The sequence below is a fragment of the Lampetra fluviatilis genome, chromosome 12 (assembly GCF_964198595.1).
Source record: "Lampetra fluviatilis chromosome 12, kcLamFluv1.1, whole genome shotgun sequence".
Lineage (NCBI taxonomy): Eukaryota > Metazoa > Chordata > Hyperoartia > Petromyzontiformes > Petromyzontidae > Lampetra > Lampetra fluviatilis.
In genome coordinates this window covers 2,499,873-2,520,057 of record NC_136286.1, presented here as the reverse complement: position 1 = coordinate 2,520,057, position 20,185 = coordinate 2,499,873, and the positions used below count along the sequence as shown (strand labels likewise).

The 20,185-nt window shown below is 51.6% G+C and overlaps 2 protein-coding genes across 3 annotated transcripts; one reads left to right on the top strand and one right to left on the bottom strand.

The window, feature by feature from the left end:
• The first annotated feature begins 361 nt into the window (after positions 1-361).
• NOA1 (nitric oxide associated 1) lies at positions 362-10,919 on the top strand. 2 transcript variants are annotated; one of them, XM_078861348.1, is made up of 7 exons: positions 362-1,854; positions 2,481-2,645; positions 3,243-3,520; positions 3,977-4,108; positions 4,468-4,584; positions 6,357-6,474; positions 8,853-10,919. In XM_078861348.1, the coding sequence occupies exons 1-7, from the start codon at positions 702-704 to the stop codon at positions 9,086-9,088; spliced, it is 2,199 nt and encodes a 732-aa protein (XP_078717474.1). In that variant the 5' UTR covers positions 362-701; the 3' UTR covers positions 9,089-10,919. The 2 variants fall into 2 exon arrangements, with proteins under 2 accessions (XP_078717474.1, XP_078717473.1); XM_078861347.1 differs by having other exon boundaries at positions 362-1,950.
• A 3,438-nt stretch (positions 10,920-14,357) lies between these two features.
• LOC144935037 (uncharacterized) lies at positions 14,358-18,978 on the bottom strand. The gene is made up of 4 exons (XM_078861346.1): positions 18,534-18,978; positions 16,112-16,155; positions 15,461-15,567; positions 14,358-14,690 (listed from the first exon to the last, which is right to left on the bottom strand). The coding sequence occupies exons 1-4, from the start codon at positions 18,844-18,846 to the stop codon at positions 14,645-14,647; spliced, it is 510 nt and encodes a 169-aa protein (XP_078717472.1). The 5' UTR covers positions 18,847-18,978; the 3' UTR covers positions 14,358-14,644.
• Between the last annotated feature and the right edge of the window lie 1,207 nt (positions 18,979-20,185).

Here is a 20,185-nt window from a genome sequence, read left to right as displayed (position 1 = left end):
GGAGTTGGGGGAGGGGAGTTGGGGGGGGGAGTTTGGGGGGGGAGTTGGGTGGGGTAGTTGGGGGGAGGGGGGGAGTTGAGGGGGGGTAGTTGGGGGGAGGGGGGGTAGTTGGGGGGGAGGGGGGGTAGTTGGGGGGGGAGGGGGGGTAGTTGGGGGGGAGGGGGGTAGTTTGGGGGGGAGGGGGGGTAGTTTGGGGGGGAGGGGGGGTAGTTTGGGGGGGAGAAGGGTAGTTTGGGGGGGAGGGGGGGTAGTTGGGGGGGAGGGGGGGTAGTTGGGGGGGAGGGGGGGTAGTTGGGGGGGAGAGGGCGGTAGTTGAGGGGGGGAGGGCAGTTGAGGGGGGGGAGGGCAGTTGAGGGGGGGAGGGGGATATTTCCCCTACCTAAGATGGCCGCTCGCTGTGTCTCGCTCGAGCAGAAACAACTTTGACGGGACCACGTGCTCGCGTGTTTGTTTGAATCCGGCGTGCGTCCCTCACGCACGCGTCGTCGGGGCCGAGGCTGTCAGGACAGACCACAGACCCGGGAGTTATTGAAACCGCGGATTTAGTTAAACGTGGCGTCAGTTAATCGGTGAGTCAGTTGACCAGAGTTGTCAACCCGGGAGTCAACCAACCAATGATTGCGCCAGGGAACTAAAAACAACAGCGTGTTGCAGCAAATTTCTCTCGGACACAGCCAGAGGTTAATTGCTGTCCCAAGGCCATGTTACGCGGCTCCTGCCGCCTCGCTCGGCTGGGCCGTCTGGCGTCGCGGCCTCTCGGAGCCGCCGCTTCGCCGACCCCGAGGCCCGGCCTCTGCGAACCCCGCTTCAGCTGCCCCGGGCAAGGGCGAGGGCACTGCAGCGAGACGGGGCAGAAGGATGAGGCCACGGCTGCTTGGGCGGCAGGAGCACCAACGACGGCGACGCGACGGCGAGCGCGGAGCCTCCGCGGTGGCCAAACCCTCACGCCGGTGATCGACGAATTCTCGCAGGAGTCGTTCGAGAAGCCGCACTCCTTGGACCCGGAGGCGCTGATCGCGGAGCTGACGGCCGAGTATGTGCGGCGCGACCGGGAGCAGGCGATGGATGCCGCCTCCAAGAAGAACCCCACGGAGGGCGAATTGCTGCGCAGGGCCCTGCAGAAGCAGCTGCAGCTGGCGGAGGCCGCGGGCGAGGGTCGCGACACCCGGCAGCAGCAGCGGTGGGTCTCGGATCCTGTGGTGACGGACGTGGACTTCCCATTGCCCACGCTGCCGTCGAAGAAGAAGAAGCCCAGGAAGGTGCACGAGCACAAGGTGGTGGGCACGACGGACGGGAGCGTGGCCGCAAGCGACACGCCGTGCGCGGGCTGCGGGGCGCGGCTCCACTGCTTGGACCCCGAGAGGCCCGGATTCGTGCCCAGCGAGAAGTTCAAGGAGGTGGCCGGAGCCCTGAGCGACGGCGTCTGCCAACGCTGCCACCTGCTCGTGCACCACTCGATGGCGCTGCGTGTGCGCGTGGAGGAGGACGAGTTCAAGAGGATCATCGCTCAGGTGCGGCACCGGGGCGTGCTCGTGCTGTGCATGGTGGACGTGCTGGACCTGCCCAACACCATCATCCCGGACCTGGTCGACCTCGTCGGCGACAACAAGTCCATCTTCGTCCTCGGCAACAAGATTGACCTCGTGCCGCCCGACTCGAGGGGATACTTGAAACGGCTGCGGGAGCGCCTGGTGGAGATGTGTGCGCAGGTCGGAATGTGTCCCGGACGCAACATCAAGGGCGTGCACCTCATCAGCGCCAAGACCGGCTACGGCGTGGAAGGGCTCATCAGCAAAATCCAGAGCTCGTGGAAGCACAAGGGCGACATCTACCTGATCGGCACCACCAACGTGGGCAAGTCGACGCTCTTCAACACCCTCATGGAGTCGGATCTGTGCAAAGCGAAGACCCCGGACGTGATCCAGAGAGCGACCATCTCGCCGTGGCCCGGTACAACCCCTCCTAACTCGAGCTCGTGTTGGGTGGAGGAATTGTTGCTGCTGCTGCTGTGGTCACATTTCGTGGGGCAGTGACGAGGGAGGGACAGCCCTAAGCCCAACAGTAACTCAACTACCTCTAATTCCTAACCCTTATCCTCAACCAAACTTAACCGCTAACCGTAACCGCTAATTCGAACTCTATAACCTGACCACAATTCATCCTAACCATTATCACCAAACCTGAACAAGCAGCCCTGATCCTTGCTCCATCACTTATAGAGACAGGCCCTGTGCTTCAATCAGGTGGGAACCCGTTGAGACAAAAGTCTCTTTGCTATTTAAGGTATACCTGGGCTCACCAAAATACAACAATGTCAGTGTCATGTAAAGATAAGTAAAAAACTGCAAACGGTGGAGTTGCGCGCAGTTCGCAAACTGCTACGGCACCACTCCACCCTTTGCCAATATTCTCAGCTGCACAGCAGCCCGAGACGATGGTGGTGAAAATTGTTGACGTTTCGAATGGCTCTCCTTTTTCAGGCACCACCTTGAACTTGCTCAAGTTCCCCGTCATCAACCCCCTGCCGGAGCGCATGTTCAGGCGACTGCAGAGGCTCAAAGCGGACAGAGAGAAGAGCCTGGATGACCTGCAGGAACACGAGCAAGCCTCGCTTGAGCAGCTCAAACGCCAGGGCTACCTCGTTGGTGCGTCTGTTCTTGAAAAAATATTTGAGTTCTACTCATCTATTCGGGAGCAATGTCATACCATAATATGCAAAATGATTCCGTTATGAAGAAAACTTTAAAGACTTTCGAAATGTCAAGATTCCTGCTTAGGGACATTTGACCAATTCCTTTTGGAGTATTTCTGTGTTTAGAAATGAAAGTGTTCTCTGCTCTAGGGCACGTCCATGGTGGTGAGATGTTAACTACCTCGCCAGGTATACAGGAGGTCGTGGGTGCCATCCAGACCTTGACACCTGGATATGTGGAGTTTGCATTTTCACCCCGTGCTCGCGAGGAATTTTCTCTGGATCCTCCGGTTTTTCTCTCCACATTTAGATACATGCTTTAAGAGTATTTGGCTGCTATAAATTTCCACATGATAAGCCACTTCAATTGGGCTATCATTTGTGGTCAGGTCGCCTCTGAAAAAGAGCTATATAGCACAGCTCAGTGGGCCTTACCTGGTAAAATAAAACATTTTAAATAAAAACTCGCACAGCCATGACATGGACGCGGACACCTCCCAATTAACGATTGCGCCCTTCCCTCCCGCGTGGCTCATGCCGCTTGGTACAGGTCGCGTGGGTCGCACGTTCTTAACCCCTGGCCAGCGAGAGCGCCGGCAGCAGGGGCAGACTCTCGAGTGGAATCCCGACGATCTGGCGCTGTCGATGGACGACGTCTCAAGCGAGCATCACAGGGGTGGCAACGGCGGTGGTGGCAGCGGCACCAGGAGGCGAGCCGCCTCGGTTACCACAAACTTCAGCAACGAGCAGCACGAGGAGTTCACCTACTTGGAGCTGAGAGACGCTCACTGGTTCTATGACACGCCAGGCCTCATCAAGCGAGACTGCGTGAGTCAGGTGGCTCGGAGTGGGGGTTCTCGTGATCGCCGTGCTGGCCCTGCTGATATCCTGGGTTCAAGCCCTATGGCCGGGTGGCGCTTTCTTTCTCGAGGGTAAATAACGGCTGTGCCGGAGGCTTCGGCTGGTACCACTGAAATCGAGGGTTTAAGCCCTATGACTCGGTTTAACATTCTGCCTCTCTCTGTATGTATGTATGTTGAACTTGTTTCGCATCGTACATAGTCAACCGTGCTAATCGGAGGTGCGGGAGAAGGATAACAAACTAAACACAAGAAGCATTTTTAAAGAAATGAGTGTTCAATCTAAATTTAAAAGTGCATAGTTCTAGTGGCTTTCTAATAGGGGTTTCATGGTGGCTAAGTGGCAGCACTTGATATCCTGGGTTGGAATTGATTGCGCTTGTGCTGCGAGCGGGACTAGCGTGTTGTGCTTGCTCGTGTGCAGGTGCTGAACCTTTTGACGGAGGAGGAGCTGAAGATCGTGGTGCCGATGCGCGCCATCATCCCGCGCACGTTCCTACTCAAGCCCGGCACCACCCTCTTCCTGGGTGGCTTGGGCCGCATCGACTTCCTGCAGGTGGGGGGGGGGGTCAGAGTCATGGGGTTGATGCAGGCAGCCTCGTCTCAAGCTGTTGATAGTTTTTTTTGTCGACGCGACTGTGGTGATTGTGATCAACCGTGAACCGTGTTTTTAACTTACACGGCATGAGTGAATTTTAAAGTGCCCTGACAAAACTGGAATCCCAAAGTGACGAGTTAAAGCGACCCCCATGCTCGGGCGACGCTCAGCGCTGTCGCTGCAAATGAGTCGGTGGCGGAATGTGGAAGCCTTCGTCCGGCAGTGGATAGACCACGCCTTGAAATAACGATGATATTGAGTGCGAATGTCGATGCGCGTGAAACCACTCCCTGCCCTGGCTGCCCCCTGTCCGGCAGGGAGAGAAGTCCGCCTGGTTCACCGTGGTGGCCTCCAACCTCCTGCCGGTGCACCTCACGGCGCTGGAGCGAGCGGACGAGGTCTACAGCAAGCACCTCGGAGGGGAGCTGCTGCAGGTGCGGGGTGGCGAGGAGGGCAGTGGGGGGAGTGGGGTCACTCGTGTTTGGGGATGGGGGGCAATCGATGCCACGTTGGCGAGATGTTAATTCCTTTGCCTGGTTTACAGCAGGTCATGGGTTTGATCCCGACCCTTGCCTGTATATTTGGAGTTTGCATGTTCTCTCCGTGGTCTCGTGGATTTTTCTCCGGGTCCTCTGGTTTTTCCCTCCACATTTAGAATCAACATGCGTTCACAGTACTTGGCTGCTATACATTTCCAAATGATAAGCCACTTCATTGGGCTACCGTTTGTGATAGCCAGGTCGCTTCTGGAAAAGCGCTAGATAGCTCGGCGGGCCTTACCTTGTACAATAAAGATAGTTTTAGTTTGATACCCGTGCTGGGGGGAAGAGACCACTGAATTGGTTGTTGCCCTGGCTCTCTCTGTTCATTTGATCGCTGTGCTTTTTTGTAGAATTTGTTTTGCTCTGCAATTACCATTGTATTATAATTGGCCTCATTCCATGTTGGCCTTCAGCTACACTGTGCACCACCCTGTGTTAGGACAACCCCCGGAGTTTGCATAATTCCCCTTTTTCAAAATGCACGTTTGATTTTTGAGAGGGCATGCATGGCCTGCGACCTGCAGAACGGACACAAACTCTCTCCCGTGTCGCTGTAGACCAACGTCAGGACATGAGAGAGTTTACGTTTTTTCAACATGAGGGGTCATCGGGGAGCCAAGTACTTAATCTTGCTACAATTTGGCCACTCGCCTGCAGCGGTGTACGCAGTGAATAAGGCAGAACACGGGGGAGGGGGACGCGGGGGGATAATGTATGCCGTGAGCGTCACTTCACCCCCTACGCAGACGTTGACGAGAGGACTGCAATGGCCTTTGGCGCGCTTCCCTCCACCCAGAGCTCCGCCTGCTACGAATACCTGCCCAACGCACTGGTGGGGTGGGGGGGTGACCGTTACTCTGCATTCAAACTTAAATGGCAAAATTGGCACAAGGACGGGCTCGTGTGTACACAGCTGTGGTGCCGAGGCGATGCCAAAATGGTGCTTGCCGAGCAGAGGTCGCAACCGGGTACCCGATACCCGTACCCTACCCGATACCCGGCTACCCGTACCCGGCCGGGTACGGGTACCCGTTTGCGACCCTGGTGCGGCTGGGTACGGGTAGGCCGTGAGTCACTGGTGAGTAACTGTTTGTCACTCATTTCCCAACGTCTTGTCTCTTCTCACAATTCAAGTTCCTAGAATCAGCCCACCCGCGCCTGCAACATGGCTTCATCCCAGAGGTCACAATCAGGTACCCGATACCCGTACCCTACCCGTACCCGGCCGGGTAGGGTACGGGTACGGCCAGGTACGGGTACCCGTTTGCAACCCTGGTGCGGCCGGGTATGGGTACGGGTAAGGAATCAAAACCCGTTTGCGACCTCTGTTGCCGAGCCACTTCCAATAAATCATTCATAAGATGATGATTGTATTCAGGTTGAATAAACAAGAACGAGTGGGACGGAGCCGTTGCGCAATTCTTGGTGCGCCGCGCTGTGAACGCGATGACCCCAAGTTAGATTCTCAGCCACGGCTAATATCAGTGGCCAAGAGCGATATCTGAACCGGTACCGTGCACCCTGCCTTCACCCACTCGTACAGAGCGGTGCGATGAAGTATGGTCACAACCCCTCCCCCCTCCGCGACCGGCACAGCGGTTTTAAGGCCTTCATCCAGCAATGGATTGACAAGGCCCATATGACATACGAGCGCCATCATTCAGGTGCCCAGGGGCAACGAAGAGAGGGTGCGGCGCTTCCCACCGCTCGTGCCCATGGACGTGGAGCTCACGGGCATCACCGTCACAGAGGCGGTGGCCGACATCAAACTCTCGTCCGCCGGTGAGCGGTCCACCCTCACAGCTCGCTCGCACCTCACTCCCAGCTCGCTCGCACGTCGCTCGCAGCTCACTCGCAACGACTCCCCATGCTCACACCACTCAATGTACCACACACCACCCTCACACTTGCACCACAATCAGCACGCTCACCTCACCCACCACATGGGGATTACTCTGGACCACAACCCATACTATCACTCGCACTCATGCAATCATTCACACCCACGCCATACCCACGCCATCCTCGCAATGCCATTCCCACATTCTCACCCACACCACACCCACACGACACCAGAACATTACGAAACCAAATAAACGTTTTATTTTATTGTACCTGGTATGGCCCATGCTTAAGGTTAGTGTTAAAGATCAGCCACTTGTTGTGTAAATCAACCTGAGGTGCGCTCAGAGCTGTCCGACACGAGTTTCAGTTTGCTAATGCGAAAAAAGACTTTATAATTGCACAACACAACTTTAATACGAAAACTTTGTTCATTATTCGGCCCTTAACGGCACAGCGCTCTGTTGGTCAGTGGCCAAGACTGCCTGCCCGATAATCATCGTCCTCCCCTCTGCAGCGAAAGTTCTCCAGCAGGCCTGTCGCCTTTCTCAGCGCCATTCCTAACTCTGAAGAGAAACCTCGTAATTTTCGTCTCGTCAGAGAAGACGAGGGTGTGCAGGCTGGAACGGAATAATAAGTGTGCATTGCTTACCGACTCCCCATACATCCGTTCACCAAATGGGAGAATGCCACAGTGAGTTGATGGATCGGCACAACGCACGTAGTACGGTAAAGCGTGGGTACTCCATCCTCTTCCAAGAGCCCTGGCCAACGTGGATGAGTAGGCCAAAAAAATACCCCCTAGAGGGCCTATCTTGAGCTTCTAGTAGACGCCCTTCTTCTAGTAGACGCCAACTACCTGGGCGCCATGGTGGCGAGATGTTAACTACCTCGCCGGGTATACAGGAGGTTGTGGGTTCGATCCCGACCCTGATGACGCCTGCATATTAGGAGTTTGCATGTCTCTCTCCCCTCGGTCGCGTGGATTTTTCTCTGGGCCCTCCGGTTTTCCGCTCCAAATTTAGAAGCATGCGTTTCGAGTATTTGGCTCCTATAAATTTCCACGTGACAAGCCGCTTCATTGAGCTATCATTAGTGGTTAGGTCGCTTCTGAAAAAGAACTATATAGCTCAGGTGGGCCTTACCTGGTAAAATAAAAATAGTTTTAGTTTTTAGTTTACTTTAACCTTTGCACCCAACTTCCGCTGTGTTTAAGCAATGGAGATGTGTGATGAAGCAAGGCAGCAGCATTGCAGTTTGATGGCAGTTTCTGGGGCTGGCTGTCACCAATCTGGATCCACTACAGAGGCTCTGAGCCCAATAGTCGAGCGAGTGGTACCATGGCATAATTTCCACGGCCTAGGAATTACTGGAGGTATGTTAATTAAGCGACATTTTCGATGATTGAAAGGCAGCCAAAATTCCCAGGGTTGCATTGCAAAGGAAAGCTTTGACTTGACAGGAATTCATTTTATATCCAGATTAGGGTGACCATGTGATAGGCACGTAATAATGATAGTTTGTATTTGTTACATTTTAATACTATAAGTATGAATAGACGCACTGGAACGGCCATTTATATTAATGCAGAAAAAACATCAAATGTAATAGAAATTTGCCACAGTAGCGATTCACCTCCCACATGGTTTATTTTTGAATTTTCTTTTTACCACCGTGGTTAAAATCAAACCTCGAGCTGCTGCAGGATTGATTGAACTAATCAACGCGGTTGCTGCCAGTAGCTGTTACCAACAATTAGTTGCTGCACTATTTTCTAGTGTAAAAAAGTTTAGTTGCACGGATTTCAAAACAAATCTGATTGCGGCTCCCGAGTGGACAGCTGGGATGACAGGATCCAATCAGATCACAGATAGAGGTCATATCACCACCCTTGGTTGTTTGCTCTGTAAACCAATCATTGTTCACGAAACACCCTCTGAAACAAAAGCTGTTTTTCATTCGGTAGATCAAACTCCAACACTACACCATTGCCGTACCAAGTTTCCCCCATTGCTCACTAATAATAATAATTTACATTTATTTGTAACGCCTCTTCCACTCATGTCTCAAGTAAAGGTGTTGCCGATGACAATTGCTGCCAACGATTGCAATAGCACATTACGGCCTGTTAAAAGTTAACACAAACCGAGGAGTCGATTTTTTAATGCCTGTGCTCATTTGTGCTCCCTCCTACTCCCTCGCTCCCACCCCACTCAATACACACTCCACCTTCTTTTCCCTTCCCCTCTCGTCACACCTCACCGCCACCACCGTCACCACTGGTGCGCACCCCCGCGCCCGTCTCTCCGGCGCGCCAGGCTGGGTGGCGGTGACGCTAATGCCGGGCGCGAGCGTCTCACTGCGGGCCTACACGCCGGCGGGCACGAGCTGCGCCCTGCGGTCGCCGCCGCTGCTGCCGGCCATCGTGGGCGTGCGTGGCGCACGCCTGCGCCGCTCCTCGCGGTACAAACTCAGGCGTCCCGAGCCGCTCGTGGAGAACGTAAAGCAGAGGCGTGACGGGCGGGGCAGCCCCGCCGTCGGCTTCGCCGATTGATTTCAACGCCGACAACGAGATGGGAGAGTAAAACTATATTAAACAAACGTTATCGTCATCGTCGTCATTAATCATGAGAAAGGCATTTCCAGATGAAGGCTTCGCAAAGACTGTCTTAAAAAATAAACTCGTAAAATATTTTTGTTCCCATTTCATGAACTTATCAAGGAAAGCCTCGCTGACTTTCAAGACTCGTTTTAAGGAGGGTCCTCTACACTGGAATGTTTGGCCAAATATTATTAAGGAGAGCGTTTTGGTTCATGCGGGAGGAAATCGGGAATAAACACAGAACATGGTTCACGCGTACGGGGGTCTAACACGCAAACATCCACATGCATGGGTTCACAAACCTACTTGCTTAACAGCCAGCTCCTGGCTATCTCGTAGGCCTGTGGGTTTGGGAGTTCCACAAATGTTTAAGTAATCCACCCATCCTTGCCTATAACAAAGACACATATCCCCCGTATAGCCTTACCAGACTGTTGGGGCAAGTGCTGTTAGCTAGCACCTATGAAGGCCGGCGCGTACACGAGGGGGTGGGTGGCCAACACCACACCCGACCACCTTTTGTCTCCCTAGTGGTGATATTTACATACCACACCAGGTACTCATTTGAGGCTGAATCAACCTAGGGGAGGCTCAGGACCGGTTCAAATTGTCTTCTGGTTTTGACCATGAGTGGGAATCGAACTCGGGTCACTGGGTTCGTAGCGTAGTGTGGTTAGGCCACCGTGCGCGGTGCTGGTGGCAGTGACTGGCTTCGTGTCTTGTCACGAAGTAAATAAACTTCCAGTCGGAATTCTCGCATTGAGTGGCGTGACGTCGCATTGTGTACAGGAACGCTGTGGCAAGATGTGGACACGGATCGGTTGTGCTTCTGGTTTCACTGCAGTCAGGCGAGGCTAGTAAGCTGAACTAAAAACACTTTTATTATACCAGGTAAGGCCCACTGAGCTTCATAGCTATTTTTCAGTCAGAACTTGGCCACAAATGATATCTCAACGAAGTGGCTTATGTGAAAATTTATAGCACCCAAATACTCTGAACGGATGTTGATTCTAAATGTGGATGGAAACACCGAAGGACCTGGAGAAAAATCCACACGACCATGGGAACAACATACAAACTCCAAATATACTGGCGTCAGGTTCGGGATCCAACTCTTGACCTCCTGTATACCAGGCGAGGGAGTTGACATCTTGCCACTGCGGCACCCTTCTAGACTAGTAGACCTATGCTAGGGTGAATAGGGCTTAGCCTCATCAAACCTCTTTACCAGCTTCAGTTATTCAAACACTGCTGTCATCTCTTGTGGCCGGACACAGAGAGAATGAGCTCCCGACTAGCGAGGAATGCGGTAGACTGACGCAATTGACGAACCCCTGGCCCCCAGGCGGGTCAGTTTCCCACGTGCTCTACTCGTGTCAACCTTGCTCTCGTTTTTGGGCAATCATTTTCAACAGAAATATTTATTTACCGCCTAAAAATGTTTCTTCTGCCATGCAAAAAATAATATTTTTCACCCTCCGCCTTTGAGACGGCACTACCTTATACGCGCGAAAGTATCTGCCGCATGGCAACATTTGTAAATCTTTGGCGCTGGAATACACATAATTAGAATAAAAGCATACTTCACGCAGTGCTTCAATACACCAGACGCAGGGTGCTTGGTTGGCACGCGCGCGACGAGACAGGTTTGGTTGCCAAAGTAAGGCCCGGGCCAGATCTGCCCCAGCAACAACACCATCGCTCCCTGCCAAAGCAGCACGTTATGCAAGTGATTTGCACGCGTGGCCAAAGTAAAAACGTGTAAATATGCTGACGTGAAACAGATGCATTTTCTCCTTTACCAGCATTCATGTGTATGGCGAGGGCTTCATGGATGTTTGTGCCATAACTGCCGCGCCGTCTGTGTTGAATAAACACGTTTATAACTCAGGAGCCGGCGGACTCTGATGTTTTCAAGAACAATAAGCATCTCCCCTCACTCATTTTTGTTGGGAGGCCCCGAGTTAGTGATAGGAAATTTCCAATGGCAGAGACCAGTCCCTCCGCCATTGAATTCAACACAAAGCTGTACTTGATTTATGGTATCAGCACCCGAGAGATGATGGGCCGAGTTGAGCCCCCCAAATCAAGGTTTTAACTTGGGAACTAAATGTGATTGGCACACACTACCACTAACCAGCTGGTTATCACATTACTGTGGTAAATCTTAAAATGAAAAACGTGGCTGTAAGTGAAGGGCCATTGCCCGAAACGTCACCTATTATGTGAAGGAAATCGGGTGCAAGGAAGTGATAAAAGTCACGTGAGGATGGCACGCGTTATATAATCCAGGGGCCAGAGCATAAATCAGTACCACGGGCACTACGGTGTCGAGATGTTAAATATCTCAACTTGTATAAATCCTGACCCTGACGCCTGTATATTTGGAGTTTTCACGTTATCTCCGTGGTCACGTGGATTTTTCTCTGGGTTCTCCGGTTTTTTCCCCTCCACATTTATAGTATTTGGCTGTTGTAAATGTCCATATGATTAGCTACTTCGTTGAGCTATTTGTGGCCAGGTCGGTTCTGAAAAAGAGCTTCAGCTCAGTGGGTTTTACCTGCTAAAATACAACATTAAGTACCACCTAAGGTTGCAAAACTTTAGTCACACCGATTCATGTATACGGTCAATGAGAGTGAATTACTTGAGAGCCCCACTCATTCCAAGTGGTTATCACAAGTCAATGCTGTCAGCCACGTTTATAAAACGGAACTGCGAAAAGTCTCCGCCACCCCAGGTGGTAGCCGCAAGTGAAATATCTGGCCCTGGGCTCTGGGGCTATGAGCATGCTCTGCGTTCAATGCCCTCGCGTTTCGCACCGAGAGCAACGCACTCGCGGGGCTTCTGGCAGGGTCAAGCGAGGAAGGTCATCGTCCTAAAAGCCCACGGCAAGAAAATGGCACTCACCGGATGTTCCCAAACGCCGCTCGCTGAGCACTCGGTGCAATTGGCAACATTGTACAATCGTCGTCAGTGATCGCTTTGAGATGCAGCTGCGTTTAAGCGCCTAATGAATTAAAATCCTCACACCGAGCATCACTTTAATCAAAACTATTTCCGTCATATATATGTTAATACCTAAACATCAAACATTCATAATACTTGTGTAGATGTCATGGCAGTTTGTGTCGTGGTCAGGAAATACGGGTGCCTGTTGACTGCTGTTTGTATGGCAGTGCAGTGGGAAGTTGCCAGCGTTGACGAGGTGATGTTGGCCAGGATCTACACACGAGGTGATGTTGGCGAGGACCCATACTGGTGGTGGCAATGGGGTGGAGCTGACCGTGGTGGTGGTGGCAGTCAACGACGGTTGTGGAGACAGTGTTAGTCGATGGCTGCGACGATGGTTGAGGTGGTGGTGGTTGGAGTGGTAGGGATGGTGGCAGTTGTGTAACCGAAATGTAACACAGACCATGTGCAGTACGCGCCCCAGATGTTGGATTGTCGGGGCCGAGGACACGACTGAGATGGGTTCACCACTCCCACTCAGTGGAAAATTAGTTTCTGCAACTATATCATCGGCCATGATCTATCCACTGCTGAATCTACATTCACGGTCTATGATCAGTGTATTCAATCTAAGATTTGAAGTTTTCGTAACTGCAGGGATCCATACTCTTTGGTTATTTCGGTAAAGTCACGTGGGTATAAAATAAAATAAATTAAATCACGACGTTTCGATAGCAACACAAGCAATCATCATCAGGTGGGAAAACCACAGCAAGAATTTGTTTTGCTGTGGGTTTCCCACCTGATGATGATTGCTTGTGTTGCTATCGAAACGTGATTTATTTAATTTTATACCTACGATCAGTGTTGTGAAAAAATCGAAAGCGTCTCCCGACGACACTCGTCTCCATTGCCCTCAGCCAGTGGAGGGAATTCCACAATCCTATGGCAGAGGCTAGCCTCTCGACTGAACGACCACTGTTGATTCCCCACAACGTGGTATCTATTTTATTCACCCTTGATAAGATGATGAGTTGAGTCGCCTCTCACCCCTCAATGATGTGCGGTGCGTTTTAAATGTCTACAAGTGGAGGTATGTGCTCAGTGAATTAAACAGTAAACTTAGATTATTGCAAATAAATCAGTACGAATTAACAATAATAGGAACAATCATCAGCTTATACAAACGCCGGAAAGTTGGGTGCATAGTTTCCCGATGGAGTACAAGTGTAAAGTAAGACGGAATCTTAGACAGATATCGCCAGGTCGCTCCTGAAAAAGAGCTGTATAGCACAGTGGGCCTTACCTGGTAAAATAAAATAAAAAAAGTTTTAGTTTAGTTTCAGCTACACACCAACATAACCTGTGCGTCTCGGGCCATTCCACGTGAATTAAGCTTTGTCACTGACAAAGAGGAATACTTTCAATTTATTCTCAATGGTGCGGCCCGTAACACTGCAAATACATCACAAAGTTAACATCACATCCCCGACGCTAAAGGACAACAACAGCAGACTTTGACTGCGGTCACCGATCTCAAACGCTGGAGCACAGAAACAGCACTGCCCGCTTCCATTACTCGGAGAGTTACAGGGGGGTTTGTGTGCCGGTCCGTGGGCATCATTGCGGGTCTATCACTCTCCTTGCGAGTCGACAACCCCAACTGTGGCACGCACAACAATGCTCCTGCCCGCATCGAGCATTCACTGGCAGCGGTGTTTCAGATATTCACCAGGTTCACCACTCACCAACTGCAACATGAGCGCATCAACATTGCCCATCCGACTTCCCAACGTACGAAAGATGAAATGCGTTTATGTACGAGCAACGTCACGGTAATGCTACCAGAGCGCAATAGCGGCATGCCTGGCGGTAACTTTAAATTCATAATTTTTTTTCTTATTATTAAGCTTAGTGGAGGTTGGACAAGCCTCGTACACACAGCCGAGGTATGTAGCTCCAAGATAAGAGCCGTTTGCTTTGGGTCGATGTCTTCGTTAATGAGTGCATTTATTTTAAATAATAAAATAAATACGCAAATATTTTGCATAATGCGTGATATAACTTTGCGTCGCACATCTAACAGAGGGTGAGTTGGGGGTGTGGGGGTCAGTGCCTAGAAGCATCTGCCAGTTCACCGGCAATGGTTCAAACAAAGCCCGACTGCTGATGAGACATTAAATGTCGAAACCGGTCCAGAGTTTTGCTTGTGTTGAACCAATTCTGTTGAAATGTTGCGCTCCCAGAAGGAAGAGCCGCATGGCCGACGTGATGTGTAAAACATTTTTATTTGTTTATGTGGAGACACAGCTAAGGGCATATTGTCTGCTTATTTGTTTTTGTTATATTCTATATCCACAATCGTCAGATGCACATACACGGTACTATTGTGAGGTTACATTCACGTAATAATGTCAACTATAATAAGACAAATATAACGTCGACGATCGGCTCTGGCAGAAGGCGGTTTCGGCCGATGCAGGACGCTGATCTCCACGATGGCTCCTCCGACCCCGGATCTTGCCAGGATTAGGGTTTGAATCCGGGTCGCTGCGTTCAACACAGCCCCTCGTGTGCCATGGTCACCTTGGTAGAGTACAGCCTGCGCAGAGAGAGAGGTCACGAGGTCAGGAACGCCTTGGGGTGTCAAGACGTCTGCGTCTATCGCATCCACTAAGGGCAAATTATTAAGCTAAATGATCAATCTATATTTTTTTTTATTTTAGCAGGTAAGATGCACGGAGCTATACAGCTCTTTTTCAGAAGCGACCTGGCCACAAATGATAGGCAAATGAGGTGGCTTATCATATGGGTATTGAAAGCAGCCAAATACGCATGTTTATAAATGTGGAGATAAAAATCGGAGGACCCGGAGAAAAATCCACGCGATCATAGGGAAAACATGCAAGCTCCAAATATACAGGCGTCGGGGTCGAACCCATGCCCTCCTGTATACCAGGCGAGGTAGTTAACATCTCGTTACCGCGGCACTCTTATAACCCCAGCCCACCAGAATGTTAAACCAGTACCATGTTTACGCTGTGCTGCGTGTGTATGTACACAGGGAGCCCGCCCCAACCCCCGCTTATTTGGGGCCCAGAAAACGATCTGTAAACCATACACGACTCTCCGTCTTCCTTTTGTGTGGCCTTCTCTGCCCATCTCCGTCCCACTGGGTTTGCCTCGCTCCACCTGCCCCCAGATCTCTGCGTTCGACGCTCTCCATCGCTGCCCGTGGTTCTCCACCTGTCTGAGTGACACGCCCTGGGCTCTGCGTTCGGTCAATATTCATGGTGGGACCGAAAAATGTCCACGTCGCTGCCCCCCTTCCCACGCGCCTCCCCCCATCTGGCCCCCGAGCCCCGCACGCACCAGTTCATGTAGCAGAGCATGCAGCTGTTGGGGTAGGTCTTCCCGTCCGTGCCGCACACGGGGAGGTAGTTCCGCGTGCAGCGTCGTGAGTAACGCTCGCAGTCCAACTGAGCACCCGAGGAAGACAACAGCAACACCGACGACGATGAACGCGACAGTCACACCGACGGCAGCAACGACTCGTGGCACGACGATGAGCGCGGAGAAGGGCGAACACAGCGACCATTAGGCATTATACATGATGATGTTATGACGTTATGATGGTGGTTGATGATGGCAGTAATAATGATGGTGTCCAAGGGATCTTCAGCTAAAATGAGCACTGAGGGCTGGTGTTCATCTCGCGTCTACAGCCCTGAGCCATTGGTGGAAATCTCCACATTCCTTTGCCAGGTGTCTGTACCTCAAATTGATACCAAGTTTATCGACCCTGGGATGATGGCATGATTAATCCCCCCACCGCCCCAAACAGGAATTGAAACTCACAACCTTCTGACGCGAGCCGATCTCTCTACCCGGCCGGATATTGTTGACCATTATATGATGGTGATTAATCGCAGTGACGATGACATTGATGATGATCCTGAAGGATAACGCCGGAGTTGATGATTATGACCGACGGTGGTGGGCAGATTTGGCAGGAGCCCATACCTCCTGCGTCGTTCCTGGAACCTCGTTCTGGGAGGCAGCGAAATCTGTAGTCAGACGGACAGACATGTCACACGGGCACAACAAGAGAGTCATGCAGACAGACAGACAGGCACGCATGACCTACAGACACACACACACAGAGGCATTACATAGATGCATAGACAGGAATTGCACAGATAAGGCGAGCATGATATACGCACAGTGGTGACAAAGACATACACGCTTAGAATCAGAATACTCGTCAGAATCTGTATTTAGACTCGAGGAATCCGGTGAGCCATGAAGCTCTTATTCACAGATGTCCCAGTTGGGGCACGGGGTCAGAATGTTACATTTAGGCACGCCAGGCACAGCGGTGAACTGGTCCTGGGCTTCTCCCCCTGAGTCAACTCAGCCTCTAATGAATGTCTGGTGCGGTGTGTAAACGTTAGCACAGGGAAGGCAAAGGCGGCCAGGCTTGGTGCTGTCCACACCACCCTCTCGTGTGCTGTACCGTTCTTCATAGGTGCTCATAAACAGCAGGGATTTATAACAAACGGCAGTCTAAACACACTATTACTTCATCCTGTCTCATTGGTCTGGCCCAAGTCCCCTTCCTCTCCCCCCACAACCCCATCTTTTATTGTTGTATGCGGTTTGTTAAAACTGGAGAGATAAATCAAACTAATACTTGAAAGAGCCAGTCACCATAACAGATTATACTAACATGATATTTGTTGGTTCGCATGTAATCCCATACGCACAGTTGTGAAGAGCATATCAAGTGTCTAGCGCAGGGGTCGGCGACCTGCGGCTCCGGAGTGTTTCGTGACATAATGTATGTACGTATGTATGCGTGTGTATGTACGTGTGTATGTGTGTGTATGTAAGTGTGTATGTATGGGTGTGTGGGGAGCGGTCGTGTAGCGGTTAGCGTGCTGCACCACGAACCTGGCGACTAGGGTTCGATTGTCGCTCACGGCCAACACCAGTGACGAATATCTGAACCGGTCCTGGGCCTCCCCTCTACGGCCCGGGTGCCGTCAAGGGATTGCTCCCTGTTGGTCAACCACGTTATATATGCTGATGATCTGGTGATTGCTGCTCACTCAGAGGAGGAGTTGGAGGTGCTGCTGCTGAACCTGGAGCGGGCCACCAAGAGGTGGGGCCTTACCATCAGCCCCACGAAAACTAAGCACCTGCACGGGTATTTTGTGCCATCAAACATTCCACCCCCACAACTCCCAATTGTTGATGGGGAAGTTCTCTAGAGAGAGTGGAGAGTTTTCCATACATGGGCAGTGTCCTCATGACCGGCTCGGGTTTGACAGCAGAGGTATCGCTCTGAATCAGTCGAGCGACTGCGTAACACACGAAGCTTCGGGTCTTCTCGGCCACGGTCATGCCCTCCCTTCTTCCCTCTCGATGCTTCCCAAACGTGGACCCCCCCCCCCCCCCCCCATGCTACATCTTCGCCAGATAGAAACATCCATCCTGAGTTTAACTAGGCTGGATTGTGTGAGAAGCTCACAAATCCTTGAAAGATCTGAAAGAAAGTCCAATCGGTGAGCTCCTCCGGCAGGCAAGTCTGCGTTGGCTGGGTCATGTAGCCCGCATGCCCAGACACCGCATGCCGAAACAGCTTTTGTTGAGCCGGATCGAGGGGGCTCAACGTGACGTCTCTGCCACTGAGTGGCACATGCCGGTTGTTGTGTTCGTGTGTGTGGGGAGCGGTAATGTAGTGGTTAGCGCGCCGCGCTACGAAACCAGCGTCCCGAGTTCGATTCCCGCTAATGGCCAACACCAGTGACGATCATCTGAATCGGTCCTAGGTCGACTCAGCCTCAAATTCGTACATGTTGCGGTGTGTAAACTTGAGTACGTAGTGCGGTGCGTTAACCACTGCACTACCGCTCCCCAGACACACACACAAGCACGCGAGAGCGTACAATACAAAACATGAATTGTAGAAACACCACCTCGAACAACACACATTCACGGCACACGCGGCCACACCGCGAGGTGGATTATCACATCGCAAGGATTGTGAGATGTGGTGGCGGCTGGTGGCTTGGGGAAGACGCCTCCATCCAGCAGTGGATGGACCATGCCTGCTGATGGCGACACAGTCGGGCAGAGACGCACCGTAGCACTGGGTGTGACGTAAGTGTGACTACACATCACGATCCACATCAACCAGCACGAACTTGTCCCGGCAGAAGGAAACACGTGTTTATTACATAAACCAGACACAAGTCACACGCCTGTCTCGTTTCGACCTCCAAGTCAACACACACACTTACTGCCTCGGGCAAGCGCTGTGTTAGCGAGCGCCTATTAAGGCAGGCACGTGAACATTAGTACAGGTCGTGTGTTACACTCTGCCTGCGTTGTGTCCGAGTGGTGTTGGGGGTGGGGGTGTAAACAAAGTCTGTGTACGTACCCAGGCACACGGACAGCATAACCAGCAGCAGGAGCAGGTAGCCTCGGAGAGCCATGGCGAAGCAGAGACGCACGCGCAGAGAATCCACGGGGAGGTTCGTCACTGAGAGATCCACTAGGAGATAGCAGGGGACAAACACTGGGTGCTGGGCAGGAGACAAACACCTCGTGCCTTTATACGCGCGCCAGGGGGTGGAGCAGAGGGAGACGCGATGGGGTTGGTGGTTGTGATGATGGTGCTGGTGGTTGCGATTATGACGACGCGCGGAGAGGAATGCGATGTTTAATGTTCCACTCCTCGGCTCCTCTGGCATCTGAAAAAAATGCCTGCTCGGTCTGGTGAAGGAGGGGGGGCGGACCCAGAGACCCAATCAATCTCCTTCCCTGGAGATGGGAAATCTGGCGACTTCAATTCCTCCGAAACAAAGGGCAGAGGACCGAGCGTGTCCATCTGTGAAGATTCGGGCACAATCTGCGTGGTGCCCCCCAGTGGTTGTGAAACTGCAATTGGGCCCCGCAGTTTCCAGAGGGTCCCAGGTGCCGGATTACGAATAGAGGGGAGGTAGGGAATGGGAGGTAGGGAATGGGAGGGAGGGAATGGGAGGTAGGGAATGGGAGGGAGGGAATAGGAGGGAGGGAATGGGAGGGAGGGAATGGGAGGGAGGGAATGGGAGGGAGGGAATGGGAGGGAGGGAGGTGATGTGATGGGAGGAAGGGGAGGGAAGGATATTTAATTATTTGTACCAGAACCTATGCCAAACCACGCTACGCCTACTGCTCCGTGTCAAAACAAATTTCATAACTTTTAATCCTCAAATTTTTCACGCGTTGTACCCGAGCACTGTTTTATCGTAGTCTTCCGTGTGCATTTTAATACGCGAGTCCTGTTTAACTACTCTCGTAGTGCTTTAAACGTGAAATTGCTGGCTTTGAACCTGTCCGTGTTCTTGTATTTGTTGTGGTTCGAGACCGAGGTCTCCCTTACAAAAGAAGCGTTTAATAATAATAATTTACATTTATCGGTAAGGTGCCTTCCACTCATGTCTCAACGCGCCTTGTTTAGTCTCAATATGATCTCACCTGGTTTTAAACAAAGCCTTCAGTACATCAAGACGATCACCAGAGCATGTTGTCTTTGTCTACACAGCTGTATCTCGGGTAGTAAGTGTGAAGATGTGTTTGTTGGGAATTGTGCATTCATATAATGATGATGTGTAAATACAACTACCTCATCAACATACTCACTATCTTGACTTAAAACTTTCGTGACTGCAGGAATGAATATTCTTGGGTTCTTTCGGTAAAGTCACGTAGATAGAAAAATAATAATAAAAAATGAAGTGAATAAAAAATACAAATAAAATAATAAACAACAAAAACACTAATGTAAACTGTCGCCTGTTTTTTAACCTCGGTGAGTGTACTGGCAGTCTATCATGTAAACTGTAGCCTGGTTCAAAGAATACTCACAATCGCCATACCGCACACCACCACCACCAAACCACACCCCACCATCGCAATACCACACACTACCAAAGATAAAGATCCCCCCGTATAGCCTTAACAGACTGTAGGGGCAATGCTGTTAAGGAGCACCTATGAAGGCCGACACGCACACGAGGGGGTAGGTGGCGAGCATCACGCCCGGCCGCC

Bases quoted from the DNA above. Each gene is read 5' to 3' on its own strand.
- NOA1 (XM_078861347.1), top strand. From the start codon at position 702: ATGTTACGCGGCTCCTGCCGCCTCGCTCGGCTGGGCCGTCTGGCGTCG. The intron at 2,646-3,242 runs GTGCGTCTGTTC...CGCTTGGTACAG, and splicing joins ACGCCAGGGCTACCTCGTTG to GTCGCGTGGGTCGCACGTTC. The intron at 3,521-3,976 runs GTGAGTCAGGTG...GCTCGTGTGCAG, and splicing joins GCCTCATCAAGCGAGACTGC to GTGCTGAACCTTTTGACGGA.
- LOC144935037 (XM_078861346.1), bottom strand. From the start codon at position 18,846: ATGCCAGAGGAGCCGAGGAGTGGAACATTAAACATCGCATTCCTCTCC. The intron at 16,156-18,533 runs GTACGTACACAG...GTCTGACTACAG, and splicing joins TATGCTGTCCGTGTGCCTGG to ATTTCGCTGCCTCCCAGAAC. The intron at 15,568-16,111 runs GTATGGGCTCCT...TCGGGTGCTCAG, and splicing joins TTCCAGGAACGACGCAGGAG to TTGGACTGCGAGCGTTACTC.